The sequence below is a fragment of the Vollenhovia emeryi genome, unplaced genomic scaffold (genome assembly GCF_000949405.1).
Source record: "Vollenhovia emeryi isolate VEMERY1.0 unplaced genomic scaffold, V.emery_V1.0 DF939143.1, whole genome shotgun sequence".
Lineage (NCBI taxonomy): Eukaryota > Metazoa > Arthropoda > Insecta > Hymenoptera > Formicidae > Vollenhovia > Vollenhovia emeryi.
Genome location: NW_011967223.1, coordinates 797,144 through 813,786, shown reverse-complemented (window position 1 = coordinate 813,786; position 16,643 = coordinate 797,144). Strand labels below are relative to the sequence as shown.

The window sequence follows — 16,643 nt, the reverse complement described above, 5'->3', positions numbered from 1 at the left end:
TTACATACCGAGGAGAAGTCTGTTTGGTCTATTGTTTAATATTACTGATTATTGTATACTGCATAGAGAAAATTTTCTCTCAAAATTTACCCTGGAAATCATGTACACAGTTGAAACATTTGTGTTAAATTCAATAGATATCATACGTGCCAAACGGTCCACATAAATTTTTATGTTAATTTAACATAATATGGATATGTTAAATGATCACACTAATACTCTGTTAATATTTTAACACAAAATAAATGCAAATCTCAAAATAATTTGAAATAAACTTTCTGTAAAATTAACATATTTTTAATGGCAAAATGAACTTACAGAATTTACAGAATAAAATCAACATTTCATTCTCTAAATTTTAACAGATAAAACTGGTTACTAATAATATAGAACATATGTATTGTGTAAGATTAAAAAATAAGTACACACTGTGTTGTTTTAACATTTCTTTTCAGTTGTTTGAATAATTTTACATTTGAGGTACTTAACACAAGAGCAATATGTTAAATTAACACATGAATGTATTAATCATTTAACACAAAAATTTTAACCGGTATTTTTTAACATTTCTTTCTTTTTGCGATTTTCACCTATTCTCTTTCATTGAAATGTGTTTGCAATAGACCAAGTGTCACTCGTATCATATATGGGAGTAAAATGTATGGTGAAATTTCAAAAAATTCTCAGTTCTTCGAAATGCCGTGTTGCCCCACGATTACATGATTGTCAGGATAAATTTTAAGAAAGTGTACGACCGATATTGTCTTTTAACATCTCCCAAAAGTGCCGGCCAGTGTTGGCGCAATAACACGACGGTATCTCTCCTTCCTTCTCTATTTTTCCGCGATTCTATTGCCACCCGACTACCACTGTAAACCAATTACAAATTACACGCGCGGACGCGAGTATGCCCTTTCGAAACGCGCCTTTGCCCGTCGACGTACGCACGCGGGAACACGTGGGCGAGGGGGCACGCCGGCAATGCCATCGATTTGCTTCGCTTTCGCGAAGAAAATCGCCGATGGAAGGAACAAAGTGCTGACGTGCACTTACGTAATCCCGAACCTTTTGTCGTAGGCGAGCGTGTTCCGCGGTTTGTCACCCTGCTCGTAGTAAACTCGCCAATTTAAAGAGCGCGCCTGTTATTGCTTTCTACAACGTCATTCTTTATTACGGGTCTCTCGAAACTTTCGCATTCGTTATACTTAACTGCGACGTAAGTCCCGAAATTCATTACGCCTTAAATGCAAGTGCGATCAAGTACCGAGTTTAGGTGACCATCGCATTCTTCGGTTTTATTATTCATAAAATAAATAAGGGAAACAACTTCGTTTATATAAGGATGCGTGGCGCGAGAACGTGAAAGTTTTACCGCGTCCAACCGTATCTCGCGAGCTTTTCATAAAAAAAATAGTCAGAAATTATTGTAATATTCCACGGTTTAGGAGAAACTTGTAAATGCGAAAGCGGCAGCAAGTATTAATCTTATTTATCGACCCGCCATCTCGTTTCTTTCTCACGACCGGAGATACCAGGCCCCATTAACAACTACGTTCACGATCAATTAATACTTTCGATGCACGCATCCTTGAGGCGAGGAGTTTTGACCTCAGCTCATAAACTAGTCTTGCCTTTCGCGAAACGGGAAAATTACTCTTGTTAGAGAGACTCGCACCTCTATGTGCACTTGAGCGAAACTTGTACATAAAATCGACCTCGAGTCAAATGATTACGTCGCGCTATCCGCTCCTTGTGATATTTCAATTACATATTTGCAAAATGTACACCCACAGAAAAATTTTCCGGATCCAATGGTATTACACTTGAATGTATCATAAAATAGGATCGATATAACGCCAATCATATTTATTATAGAGAAAGGAATATTTTAATCTTAAATGAAAAATTCTAAAATCTAGAATAAAATGATAGTATGCATCGTCTTTTGACGAATACCGTGGAGTCAAGACGGAGAGAAAATTTATTTTAAACGAAAATTTATTTTAAATCAATCTTTTTTAATTCGACAGAGGAGAATAAGAATTATTGATTTTATTTTCATATTGTCTTATATTTTTATACTAAATGAGGTTATGAGAAATATAAATGCGTCAAGAATATTTTTTCGTCTCGGTAAGAGAAATCCTTTCTGAGGGTGTAAATTCGAAAACTGTTGTTAAAAGGAAAGAAAGCGACTCTCGTCGGAGAATTAGCTGACGAATTTATACAAGGATATAAAAACACAATGGGGGATACACGACATATCCCCGTATAACAACCATTCATGTATCGTCTCGCGTGGGCGTGAGTTTCAGGTGAGAGCTTTCAAGATGAAGCGGCTGACGACGCAGCCTCCTTCTAACGTTCTTTTTCGGGCTCTCCTTTATTCCGCCGTTGTCCCGTCTCGTCTCCTCTCAACGCGCGACCATCTTGAGTGCGCGTAGATGGTTTTTAGACGGTAAATGGGTGAAAAAATATTCATCGGATGACTCAGGACGGGGCCTACGAGCGCGACGCACGTGAACCACGTCGGGACGGCATTTATCCGGGAAGAGAGGATGTAGGCAGACAATGGGACGGAATAACGAAGAGCCGGGTCGCGAAGCCGAACGTCGTCTGTAATTTGCATGCAATGTAACCGGGGGATACGATAAATATGCATGGTTTTGGTCAGAAGAGAAGGAAAACCTCCAAGTGAACACGCTAAGCACGCGTTCCTCTACAGTCTACATAATATTAATAAGTTGAAATTACAATTTCTTCTTTCTCTCTACGTTTCTTAAGCGTCACACTGCGAAGCGAGGAACGTCGGGCTCATACCGCGACGTCTTTGTTGAAGAGCATCAAGGCGATCGTGCCTCTCGAAGCGGCCTAACAAGCGAGCACACTCGACCCGCGTCTCGGCACGAAGCGAGGATGCCCGGCAATTTCGAAGATGATCACAGCGCGGCCGGGCTGCGGTGTGTTCTTGCGCGAGTGCCAGAAGCCCAGGCCAACGGGAGCGGGAAACGCGGGCGCCGGATGAATATTGTATCGGCATTAAATATTTAATATTATCAAACGCCGCGCCTGTGATAAGCGCGACGCCGCCGCAATCTTTACTCCGCCGTAATACCACGTTCGGCGCGTCGTCGCGCGCCAGGGCGTTAACTGACATAGCCGCGGAATATCGCCGCGAGCATAATCATACGAATGCGTGGAGGAATTTGTCGATATTAATCAACGTCGTCGCGAGGGCACGGGCGAGGCGCAGGGGCGCGGGATGGTGTAACGCACCCGGCAATTTGCGAGATAATAGTCTCTCTCCGGCGGGACCGTCCGGACGAGCGCGGAGGCACGCGAAAAGCCACGGCGCGATTACTTTCTAATTATCAGCGACGACTCCTCCTTCCCGCGCGACGCGATTTAACGTAGGTAACCGTAAACGTGTGCCGTTTATCCTGAACCACGGGGGAGCCTACCTGTACCATCGTCGGCCGCTCGCGCAGGGAGAGAACGGCGTGTTTTCGATCTGCGTTAATTAATTAGCGGCCGAGCGACGGTTACGACGGGCATCCTCGTTTCTTGGGGGAGAGACACCCGGTAATTTCGCAGCGCGACGTTTAGCACGGCCGGGCATTAAAATGTACGTGAAAACGGCGCGGCGACGGTGCTGCGGGTAGCCGCAAGTGACAATCGGACACGGCCAGGTAATTTAGAATGCAACAGCGGTCGTCGCGTCGCGAAAAAGCGGTGCCCGAAACTAATATCACCGCAAATCTGCTTCGCGGGAGAGCCGAATCCTACTTAAATTTCCCGTGAGAGACGCGAACGAACCTAAGAGCCGAACACTCCGACGCTCCAACGTTGCGGAACTGTCGCGCGGTTCCCACGTATGACTTTCTTTACATTCGCAGTCCGGTTTCGCCGTCCAGTTTCGTTCAGCTTTCGCATCTGGTACTAATCGTGGATAACTGAATCCTTCTTCCCCGCCTAAGTTATGCTCACAGTTACGAGGTGGAAAGGGGCAGAGAATCGGCTAAATTATGATTAGCGTGGACGCGCGGCGGCGAAACCGGATTTCAGTAATTTACAGAACTTTTTCCTAAAACTTATTAAGATACCGAAATGTAAAAATATTGAGATATGAGGCGCTTTAAATAATTACTAAAAAAGTCGGTATCGCCGATCCACCTGCGAGCCACGTGAGATCGCCGCTAGATTACAAGCGATCAGCTTAGCCGGACGCTTGATTGTCGTCGATTGCGTTATCGGAAGCCGCCCGCTTTCTACGGCAATCGATAAAATCGCGCGGTTCGCACAATCATAATTTTCATAATATGCGATCAAGTAGGTGGGCGGAGGATGAGCGGTGGGACCGGAAGCCACGGTTTGTCCAGCCGTTGAACCTGGTCTCGTTTAATTCCGCTCACGGAGCGGCTCCGCGGAGCGAACCGGGGCTATTATAGCGCTGCACCGAGCGAGGATGACGTTATATACCCGGAGGCTGTCCACCGTTGAACTATCTCCTCTTTCTCTCCGTCTCCCGTCTCTCTTTGCGGCTTCCAGCCGAGCCGTCTTCTCGCGAGGCGAAGCACCTAGCCGCTAAACGACACCCGAGAGAGAGACAGAGAGAGAGAGAGAGAGAGAGAAAAGTTAGGCCACGACGGATTAACCCGCGCGGACCTCGCTAATTTCCACGGGGGCTTGGGAATACTAACCGGTACCTGCGCTGGATTGCGGATGCGCGCGGCAGGAAGCTTTGTGATTCCCGACTTCCTCCCGTGAACGTCTCGTCGTCGCCCGGCATACGTGCAAAACCGGACCCGCGATGAGGAAACGTTTTCAATCTCTCGCTGTCGCTGTCGATTATCATCGGCGGATTAATGGACGGAGATACGAGCGAGATGATCGCCCGCAGATGTTACCAATCTCGCTTCTCGCTCGTGTGCGATATCTGTCGGTGCCGTGCATTAATTGGCTCGATGATGACCGCACGTGACGTAAGAATCTACTATAACGCGAGTCGACAATTCGCAAAATGTATAAGAACTTTGCTACGTTACGTTGAGCTATAATAAATGAAGCCGCGATGTCCTCCATTATATTCGAATGGTAGAAAATTATACTCGAAAGAGCACGTAATATTTTCTGGAGTTTGTTAAACCGTGATGCGTAATGTACTAATTTAGCAAACGTGATTTTTGCGTTAATAATCCCGACGCCCTGTTCTAATGAAAGCATGCAAAGAAGAGCGCGGTGGAAACAAAGAATTACAACGTTGCCAATCGTAATGAATACACCGACGTGATTCGGACACATACGGGGCTCTTCGTATCCCGCGTGCGAATCGATTACGTCTAAGAATGGATTTCCCTATGGATTGTAATTGGCGGTAATCGCGGAACTTCCTGCATCGTCCATGTGGACAGGTTCATTTCCCAGACATCGTTATGATCAGAGGCTGTGGGCGGTGAGGGGGGAGCAATTAAATGAATAAGGACTTATGGCAATAGGGAAGCGGAGAGCTGCGTGTCTTTTATAACGCCCAGTAAAATGCCCCGTTAAAAGATCGTCCTGTCTATCCTGGACCGATCCCGCGAACTTAACGATTCAGTCCTCCTTCCCGGACAAAGTACGCTATAACTACATCGTAACCGGTGTTCCCTCAATATAGTTAATTGCGACGTGCATGTCCGTTCGACAAATAGTCTTGCCGCTCGCCCGACGGCGTATCATCTGGCTGAAATACGGGAAACGAAGATCGTGCGCGAAGGACATACAGAAAACAGCCGCGCACGCGATGTTTCAATTCAGAACGTCAGAGAGCAGAACTGGCCGCGGTTTTTCTCAAAAGAGGGAAATTGATCTTAAGTCGTGCAATGTAGTTTTTCGCAAAAGCGTACTCGCAATCTCAATTTCGCAAATTATACCCACAAATTGCTTTCTCTGTTGTGTACTTATCTTACTACGAAAAAAAAAGGACACTCGTCATTACGAAACACTTCCTCCTCGCTAAATATTTATTTGGAAACTTGATACTCACGAGTTAGAGGTAGAGCGTGCCGACACGTCGCGGTGCCACGACAGTGACAGCTAGACGTGGCCCACATTTAGTCGGTGGCAGCGGTGCAGTCGTGGCGGGCGGCGGAGTTTCCGGTCTCGTGCAACCGAGACCACTTCCACCTCGTAGCTCCCAGACTAAATTCGTCAGCGATCGTGGCCTGCTCAAACGTCTCGATCTAGATTTCGTCATAGAACATCGAGAAAATTTAATCAAAACTCATATATATTTAAAAAAATGTTATAAGAAAATAATGAAACGGTCAAAAAGTACTCTTTAAACAATATAATTATTTACATAGAATAATATAATTAAGAACTCTAAGAGGCTAAAGTTATTTAATCACTTATGCTCTTTATCTAGTAAAAGAATAAAAAGTACGTCTAACAATTGCGAATAAAAATGACTATTGAGAAAATATGGGAAACGAAAAATACGGAAAGTCTTTAAAAAATAAGCAAAGCAATAATTCACGAAATTGTCTTTAAATAATTAGTTTGGATGGCTAGAATACAAGTGTCGAATATCCTGCCGGAAAGTCACAGTCGTTATCTCACACGACTCTTTCGAGCGATGATCGATCTTTTGTCACGAGCCAGGTTCAACGATCCCCTGCGCCAACAATCTCGCGCATCTCAGTATCGTATGCTTAATAATAATCTTTCTAAAGTATCTAATTGCCTAGCAAAAAAAAAGCGTACCTTTTCTCTGGCAGCTTGGCGCCCGCGCCGGAGTCTCCCGACGTCCTTCCGCCCGAGTGACTGGAGTCCAGCGTGCCATCGAGCTCCATGGCCTGTTGGAGATTCGTCAAGCTCTTGTAACGTATGTTGAAGAGCGGCGAACCGCCCTTGTAACCCGGCGGCGTTTCCTTCAACGGGGACGCGCTCTTCTGCCTCATTAGCGGCCGGCCGCGCTGAGTGCCGCTATTCTTCACGTAGAGCTTGGCCAACGGCGGCTTCTCCACCCGCGGCTGCGGCGCCTCCTTAACCGCGCGCCTGGTCCGCTTCTCCGCCTGGATCTTCTTGGTCGGTATCGTCTCGATCGGCGGCGGTTCCGGTCGATCGTCCAGCAAGGGCGTAATCGTCACCGTGACCGGCGTCAACGGCGGAGTCGAACCCCCCTGGCCCGCGGCGAGAGGACTCTCGTACGGCGACCTGACGCTCTTCGGCAACGGCGCGAAGCCGCGCACGTAGTCGTATATCTGATCGATTTCGTCGTACTCCTCCGTGCAGGCGGACGAGGACGGCGGTACCCTGTTCTCATCTCGGTAGCCCGAGTGTCCGGAGGACGGCTGATGCCCGTTGCTGTGATAGTGATGATGATGATGATGATGGCCGGCGCTGCTGTTCCTGTGGTGACTCAACGGCGCGTGATCCGAGTTGGTCGATGGTCTTCTGAGGAAGCCCGAGCCGCTCCTCGTCTGCCTGGAGGGCTTGCTCTCGCCCAGACGACCGTCCAATACGTGCGCCCGATCAGCCACGTCGGCGACCAGACGAGAGGCGCGCTCCACCAGCCTCGTAAACTCCTGCATCGACCTGAGCGCCTCCTCGTTTCGCGCCTTCACCAGCTTGAGCGGCGCCGCGAGCGGCAGCGCGACCGCCGCTCCTTCCCTCTGGAGCGGCAACGCGAACACGTGCTCCTCCTCGAAAGTCGACAGCAGCCTCAGCTCGGGCACAAACTGCGACGACGACTTGAGTCCTCGCGGCGGCTGGCCGTGCACCAGTCTCACGGTGAGCGGCAGACGTTTGCTGAGGAGCGCCCTGGCGGTGTGCACGCCGCTGATGTTGTCCTCGCGCGCCAGGGCGCTGAAGCGTCCGCGTTGATCCATCCCGAGCAGCACGTTGTCGCCGTGACAGTCCACGCAGCGCAGAAACCGACCGCGGCCGGGTAGCGCCACTTCACCGGCGGTAACGATCGTCTCGCCGGCCGCGAGGGTTCTCGTGCCCTCCGGTACCACGATACCCGACTCGTCGTCCACCCGGCAGGCGATGCCGCGCACGGTCTCGCGCACTAGAGCACCCTCGTCCGGACATCTTCGCGATAACTCGCTCACCGACTCGATGCCGCGCACCGCTCGACCCTCCTCGCTCAGGATCTCGAAGTAGCCCGCGTACGAGTCCGGTATCGCCAGTCTGGGCCCCACGCCGACCACCCGGCGGCCCTCCTTGATCTTCACCGCCTGCGCCACGATCTTACGCCGACGGCCGGCCGATATCAGCAGTGCGGTGCTCTGCAAACTGGGCGCCGGTAGCGTCGGCACGCCCAGCCCGCCATACTGGCCCTTCGTGATCTTGATCACGGCCGGCAGACGGTACTTGGAGACGAACTCACGCAGGTACGTCGCCTCCTCGGCCCAGCGTGCTGCCGCGACGACGATCTGACCGTCGGTCGCGGCCATCGCGGTCGCGAGGCCCCCACGTCCCCCCCGCGCGAGATCGCCCCTTGCCCGAGAGACAGGGCTCGACGATCAGGTCCCCAACGATAGCGAAACGCTACTGCTGCTCCAGCTGCCCGCGCAGCGCGCCTCTATGCTCCATCTGCAAGCAAGAGAGTGGTCACGCTTTAAATATTTTCGCCTCACGTGCTTATGCTTCGACGTACTATGATCAACACGCGCGCGTATGCGAAGCAGCCCATGATACTTGCCAAGTATTGCGACTTAACTTCTAACATTAATTTGCTGACAATCTTCAGAGGTGCTTTCTTTTATGATACAAGTTAAAATATATAAATATAATGTTCGAAATTATGAAAATCCGTTTCCGAATATTACGAAAATATCTACGCGCACATTTCCTTAATTAACCTAATAGATTATAAGATGCAGAGTATCTCTATGTAATTTCGCTCTATCCACGCTACTCGCTCATCCTCGGACAATAATGTAGATGATAATAATAATTAGTCTTCAAGCTCCCGCAGCTGGAGCTCGTATGACTAATCTGTGTTGCGAAAGTATGAAAGGTGCCCGCCTTTACCATGTTAATTTCGACAAACGAATGCTTTGCCTTTCGGCACCGCGCGCCATTTCCCCACCCGTTTGATGCACTTTTAATGCATCCTTTCCCACGTGGAGCACAGTTGCGCACCATCGCGGTTCCGTGAAGCGTCCGGCGCCCGCGCGAGAGCTAATGCCGATCCACGGCTATAATATACGCAATGACCCGTCTTGTCATTAGTCAAGTTCCAATTATAGACCGGTTTCATAATTTCCGTAGCAAGGGCAGTCACCACTCCAAACTACGAACGGCGGGTAATCAGTACCGCGGGCAGCGCATCGTCGTTGCCCCCCCCCCCCCTGAAGATCGTCGTTCGCGGAAGAGAGGTGGAGAGAGCGATCATGAGGAAACTTCGAGGAGCGAACTAAAACGAGCACGTTGGAATAAAACAATGATATCGTAATTTTCCTCGACGCAAATATCGTTAACGCGGTCGTAATTCGGAACGAAGGAGGCAAGTTGAAAATAACTTGCGAGGTACATATTTCGGGTAAAACGAAAAATCGATTCGCGACAGTGGAAAGGGCAATTCAATAATAACAGGATACTGGATATTTATGGAGCGGCACGACGTCCCTACAGCCCGGAACAAACTTTGTTGCATGTTATGTACTAAACAAAGTAGACACGATGCGCCTGCTTACGTGGATGGGTGTGTCCATGATTGTTTCGCCAAAGAGAATCTCGTCCGGGGAAAATAACGGTCGTGATCCTGATCGTCGCATTGCGATCCACGGTATCACGAGTAAGCCGCTTCACGCTTGCTTAGATTAACACGGAAATGTCAGTGGACGGTGACAAAAAGATCGCCGAGGATTCCTATTACCACAATGATCCGTAAAATAATGTAAGAGGTTTCTGCGCCGTCTACGCGTGAAGGCTTTGTAGTGATTTGCGGTACAGCGGTACTATTGCACAATAGTGCAAATGTAGAAAACGGATAAGTTTCCTACACACAGGCTTTTTGTTCAAGTGCACGTACAATTTCTTTGGCAAGAAGGAAGCCGTTGCAAGGAGTGTAAAAAAAACTTCAATAAAAGCTTGTCAAGGCATTTTTAGCTCTAATAAACGGCCGCGTACTCCGAGATAATTGTGCTAGCTTCGTCGAGACTCGCTTGGAGTAACTCAGGACTGCGATAGCTCACGGTTATTACGTTACATTAAGACAATATCTATATGCGCCCGACGAAACATTGTTGCCCGTTACCTAACGAAGCGCATACATAGGTGTACAGGATGGGCGTGTCGACGATCGTTTCGGATTTCTCCAAGGAGGATCTCGTTGGTGGAAAGTAACGATCGTGACTCGGCCAGCATCAACTCGGTGGTCCGGATTGAACGATTTCGCGAACCAATCGTTTTTCCACATCGACGCGAAAGTTCCAACGCCTGGATAAAAGATGAGAGCGCTCGAGCATGCCTATCTATTTCTTTCTTTTTCGTAAAATGTGTGTTGTACGAAAATGAACCAACCTATTGAGAATAAATTTAATTCAAGACATTGGATTTGTTTTATACGAATCAGTTGAGCATATAATTAACTTTTCTCAATTTTGCTAATTCACGTGCATTTTATACAATACTTGACCGGTACAGAAAATCGTTCTATGACAGTTGCGCTTTGTAGCGCAGTTAACAAATAGATGCCGAGTTTAAAGTCGCTCGTTATAATTGCCTGTAGATCGCGACTCTCGTGAAATAATTGCGGACGCGCTGTCGCAGTCGGCACGATTGAACCCCGTTCAATGACTAATAACGAGATAAACTGGATTGTTGACCGAAATTTTTTACTGGGGATAAATTTACAATTTTTCTCCGCGCGAACCGGCTCCTATAATCACGAAGGCGGTAGATGGATTAATTCCGTTTATAGCGAACCGTACAACGGCGCCGTGCATAAGCTCCTTCAAGATGGGACGCAGACAGTGCGAGATAAGAACGAGGTGACCAATGACCCGGGGCTTCGTGACAGGCGCGCCTCTAGGAAGTTATTCGACTGCCTCGTTCACCCCTCGCTCCTCTCTTTCTCTCTCTTGAATACTTTCTTGGCGCGAGCGAGCGCGTGAACTTCCGCGGTTACATCTGGGTGCAAACGGTTCCTATTATGAGGTCGGCAAAACGGTGATGTAATTAATGTGAAACTTAGCATCCGCCGTTGGGTCGAGGCGAAAGTTTTGCTGGCGAACCGGCAGCCTATTGAATCAACGCTTACATCCACGATCGGCGATAGGCGCGATAGTGCTTTTCGATAGATGATTACAAGCGATATATCTTAATACTTTCAAGTCTTCTCAGAGGAGACTCGAGTCTAATCCTAATTGACGCGTAATTTATTTTCAAGTCGCATATAAATATTCTAGTTTCTCTTCTCCGTTTATACTTCCTATAGATATTTTTCACGATTTTTATTTGATCATGTTAGGACTCGATCTTTCGAAACTTTAGCACTCCAGTATACAATTAAACGTGAGACGTTACAATTTTTGTTAAAGCAAAATTTATACACGCTATGAGTGCTCTGCTCTTCGAAAAACGGGGACAATCTCTCAACTATATATTGCAAGTACGTTTCCGTTTTTGCGAGTAAATAAGGAAGTCCCTTTCTCTCTCAACTTCTCCGACACAAATGGATTTTTCCCCAAGACACAAATTAACCTGAAATTGAGGGAGAAGATTCTATCTTTAAGGCATCGTCTCTCCGACAGTTCTGGGGCACTCTACGCGGACGAGTTTCTTGCCGGCCCGACGGGCGCCGTAGCATTACGAAAGCGGTCCAGCGGCGCGACCGGCCGGCATAATTGCACGTCACGTGCATATGCCTAGGCATAATTAGATTAATGCACCACGAAATTGGATTAAGAAACCGAAGCCGACGGACCCGATCCCCGCGCCACCCCCCGCGAAAAGCGCTCAAGGCGGAGCACGTTTCTCCCCGAACCGCCACGGGGTTAATTAATCTTCGCCGGAGAGCGGGTGGTAAACGACGCGTCACGTACAAAGACGGAACGCGTATAAATCATTTCGAGTGCACGTCGCGTCGCGCGGCGAGGCAGCTTCCGCGCGTAAATTGCGAGCGTTAATCGCAGGCCGGTTTAGAGAAGGGCAGAAAACCGCTACGGAGAAAACGGAGTCTTGGGAACTTTGCATCGCGGATTCAGAGATTTGATTCGGCACTACGGCACAGCCAGAGCCTATCTCTAAAGAGACTCTGGAGGGCAACGCTTTCATTTTTAACGCGTCAATGTTCGAAACCTTACTTTTTGCATCTGAGCTAACTCAAAGATTGAACGAATAATTGAATTTTCGCGCGATAAGCAATTCTGGCAGAAGTCGATCGTTCGCACGACTCGACGTCCTCGTGTCTCCGATCGCGATCGATTTTTGCAGACGGGGCGCATTCCCCGGCGACGTAGTTACGACCCGCGATAAAACGACACGCCAAAGGGTCGTGCAGGCATGCCAGCGATCGCGTCGTTACGCATATCGATATGTACGCACGATACTCGCGATTAGAAGTGAAGACAATCGGCGAGGTCGGTGTCGAAATCCCGTCGAGTAGACAAAAGGAGCACGACAACGCCCGTAATCGTCGTCGTCGGTGAAAGCCGCGCGTGGTGTCGAGCTGCAGCATATAATTCGAGGGCACGTCGATAAATCAGCTGGCGTGCGAAAGAGCGAGGAGGGACCAGGGGAACGTTGATCGTTGCGACACGGTTCGTCTATTGGTGGGCGACGACCGGCACACATCGTCATTAAGATCAACGAGCGTCGATAAGTAGCTCGCCGCGTGCATCCGGTATCGCGATTTTCTACATTCTTATTCTGTTTCGCGCTCATTTTCAATTTCAAATCAATCTTTGTTTTTTATCTTCCGCGATTCTACGTGAACAGACTGCAGAGATAGATTTGTCCATGGCAAAAGAATATAAAATTTGTCTGTGTTCTCAGTAATAATAAGTGTAATTTATATGTATTATCTATAGATACATTCAATTATTTGCGTTTGAATTTTAAATTTCGAAGGAAACAAAATTGCACGGTTAAAAAATAATCTCCCCTGAGAGGGGAAAAGAATGTCCGGTGCAAGAGAGCGTCGCGCGAGAACCGATCATCGAGGATCGCCAGCAGTCATTAACCAATTACTTCGATCCAGTTAATCGGAGAGGTGCTTTTCAAGCGGTTTCAAGAGGACCGCGTGCCATCGAGTCCGCGCGACATTCTACTCTTTTTTCTCGCTCGACCCTTGACTTGCCCTCTGCATCTTGGCAGCCACCTCCTGCAAACCGTAATAACTTCCTCATGAACGAGCAAGAACGCCACCATCCATCATCCTGTGGCCCACGGTTCTCAACCTTCGACGTCTCTTATTTCTGACCTAATAAACGTTTCCCTTGCGCGGATATGTAGCCTTTAATTTAGAATCTAAAGATAAGACTTCTCGAAACAACTGTAAAGTAAGATGTTTATGATTTGCAAAAATATCTTTTGCGATTCGAATGTAGAATAAAGACGCAATATTACATTGAACGTAACGCTCGTTAATACTTATTAATCAATATTAATATTAGAATTTCGCAATGCTTATGAATATATTAATGACACGTTTAAAGCATGAAAAATTCCTAGACAATATTTTGGGAGTCTGACGACATGTTTGGTGACGATCATACAATCCACTGTCTCGAGGCCGAATATTTTCATGCGAACGATCGTCTCGCCTCTCGAGACAAACTTCCTTAAAATTCCACGCTGATCACGAACGTCTCAATAATTACTAATTGGGAGGTGACCCGTCTTTAAAAACTGGTCGCACGTCGTCCATCTCGAATCGGCTTGTCAATTACGATTCGACGGATCGTAACAAGATCCCAAACCCTTTTTTTCGTCTTAATTCTTTTCTTTTTAGAAACTGTCCGCAAAGAGAGAGAGAGAGAGAGAGAGAGAGAGAGAGAGAGATTTGTTGCATATATCTCTTTATTTTCTGCAACACATAATGCAACACGCATTCCAGTCGTTAACGATAAGAAGAGCAGCATTAAATATTATCTCATTTATATAACTATATGTATCTCGCTGTAAATAAATAAATTAAAGAAAAATATATATGCATTTAAAATAATTTTCTCAGATCCTTAACGACTATGGCGATTAGTCCAGCTCCACATATTCCGTTTATCCGCGCATTTTGCGCCTCTCATTTCCACTCGCGCTTTCCTGCGTTACATCGCGAGGTCTTCATCGAGGGAGCGATGATCGCGCAATCTTTTCACGTCTGCCTCCTCCCGGCCCGCTTTCGTGGAATGAGCACCGCTTGCAGGGACGAGTACAAATTAATATTAAATTGAATTATAATGACAGTGTTTACCGAGGGGCAACACACAACCGCGCGCTGCACCGGCAGCCGCTATTCGCAATGGATGGCACGAACCCTGCACAACCGCTCCTCTCGTCATATTTTATGCAATGTACATTAACACTGCCATACCGCGGCCGCGTGCTCGTCCATGCACGTGTTCGTTAGTAGCCGCTTTTACGCACTAAGCTAGGACGCAGGCGACGCGTCGACGTGTTTCTCACGTCGTCGCGACGCTAACGTACTGAGAGATTCCACTGTGCCGTAGTCGCCACTACGAGTCGCGCGGAAAGAGAGAGAGCGCGCGTGGACAAAGACTATTCTGTCTGCATTTTTTTAAAAAGTAAACAGCTCTTATCTGAAAGAGTTATCTATTTTAATTCCTTTTCAAATCTGTGCGTTTACGGTTGCCCCGTCTGTCTTTTCGTGTGAAATATTCAATTGATCGATATAAAACGATTGGCTTATAGCTGGCGACGCTTTGATTCCCTGTGGACTTTGCAAATACGCAAACTGAAGGTGCACGGACAAAGAATATTCTGTCTGCATTTTTTTCAAAGTAAACAGCTCTTGTCTGAAAGCGTAGTCTATTTTAATACGCTTTCAAATCTGTGGGTTCACGGTTGCCTTGTCTGCCTTTTCGTGTCAAATTTTCAATTGACCGATATAAAACGATTGGCTTATAGCTGGCGACGCTTTGGTTCCCTGTGGACTTGGCAAATACGCAAACTGTAGGTGCACGGACAAAGAATATTCTGCCTGGATTTTTTCTAAGTAAACAGCTTTCATCTGTGAAAGAGTAATCTGCCCTAATACCCTCAAGTTCGCGTTCACGTTTGCCTTCGTCTGCCTGTTTCGTGTCAAGTTCCCGATTGACCGATATAAAATCGTGATTGGCCGCTTGTAGCTGCAACGCTTGGATTCCCCGCGGTTACCTCGCAGATACGCAAACTGAACTCTCACCTCATTTGTTCCACGGTACCGTTCTCTTCATCACTGTCGATACGTTGCGAAGTAGCGCACGTGCGCGATCGCTAATGGGAGTACAAAGTGAGTCGAAGAAGCCCGATAGGAAAGTCGCGGCTATCGCGGACGAGAGACCGCGAAATCGCCGTTGTCGATTCACAAGCGCCGACAAGCTGTCCAATTGCGCAAAATCTCGACGCCGGGCTACGGTCCGTGCTAGAATTCCGGTATCGGCAGATCTGTTAAGCTTCGCTTGACATTTGACCGTTGGCGCGATGAAAAGTACATTTCATCGGCAACGTAAAACCGTTTCCAAAAGTCACCGGGCGGGGATCGACGATATGTCGCGTGACGTACAAACGTTTACATAACAACGTTCAGAGCGGGACGTGATGAACGTATTCTTTCAATGCCTCGCGATTGCACAGCGCAAACCAAGTTTCTTCCGGCTTTGAAGTAAACGTAATGGATAAGGCTGATAATTTAGAATCTGCCTCCTCCTTTTCAAGTGCAGAGTTAACGACGCGTTACGCCACGACGATACTTGAAATATCAGCTCGAGTAACAGATCGGTCCCGATGCGTTACGAGATCCTAGATAAGGCGGCTGATAAGTGCTTCATATCGATTACACTTTCGAACGCGGCCGCGCGGCCGAGATTAGCCGGTTAACTCGCGCTTAATAAGCTCATTTGCACTATCGCCTAATACGTCGAGGCGCTACCGTAATTACGTCGGGCGGAATCAACCGTCGTATTCACCGTTGCGCGAGATGTACGGTATCGTCCGCGTCTATTGCACAACACGCGGCACGCAAAGTGCGTAAATCGCTTTCGGATCTTCTTCCCCCCCCCCCCCTCCGCGAGGGCGACACACCGCGCGGCCATCGTAAATAATTACGCCCGTTTCCCGGGATTAATCGAGCGGCTTAAACGAGAGCACCGGTTCACCTTGATCCTGAAATTTATTAATGGATGCATTGTGCGAGGGCACCGACGAGAACGAGGGGGTCCGATATCGGCGCGCTCGCGGGGAGAGATATCGCCAACGGTTCATTGAGTTATGGCATCGCGCCAAGGGTGGGTACACCCGCCGGGGGGGAACCCGGAGAATTTAATCACGCCGGCCGGTGCGTCGCGGTATGCGCGAGGGGGGCCCTCGTTAAAGGCGCGCGTTAATTCATTATCGTAATTGTGTCCGCGACTCCGAAAGCGACTCCTCTCGCCGGCGGAATAGCGTAACGCCTGCTATCGTCCGGTATTAGTCATTCCCGCCGGTGCACA

The 16,643-nt window shown here is 48.1% G+C and overlaps 1 protein-coding gene across 1 annotated transcript in view; it reads right to left on the bottom strand.

The window, feature by feature from the left end:
• LOC105566640 overlaps positions 1 to 8,441 on the bottom strand; it is a 34,866-nt gene extending 26,425 nt beyond the window's left edge. The window contains exons 1-2 of the mRNA XM_012020804.1: positions 6,745 to 8,441; positions 6,026 to 6,221 (exon numbers count right to left, since the gene is read on the bottom strand). Coding sequence (XP_011876194.1) covers positions 6,029 to 6,221; positions 6,745 to 8,441 — 1,890 coding nt within the window. The 3' untranslated portion in view covers positions 6,026 to 6,028. The remainder of the gene's footprint in view (positions 1 to 6,025; positions 6,222 to 6,744) is intronic.
• Between the last annotated feature and the right edge of the window lie 8,202 nt (positions 8,442 to 16,643).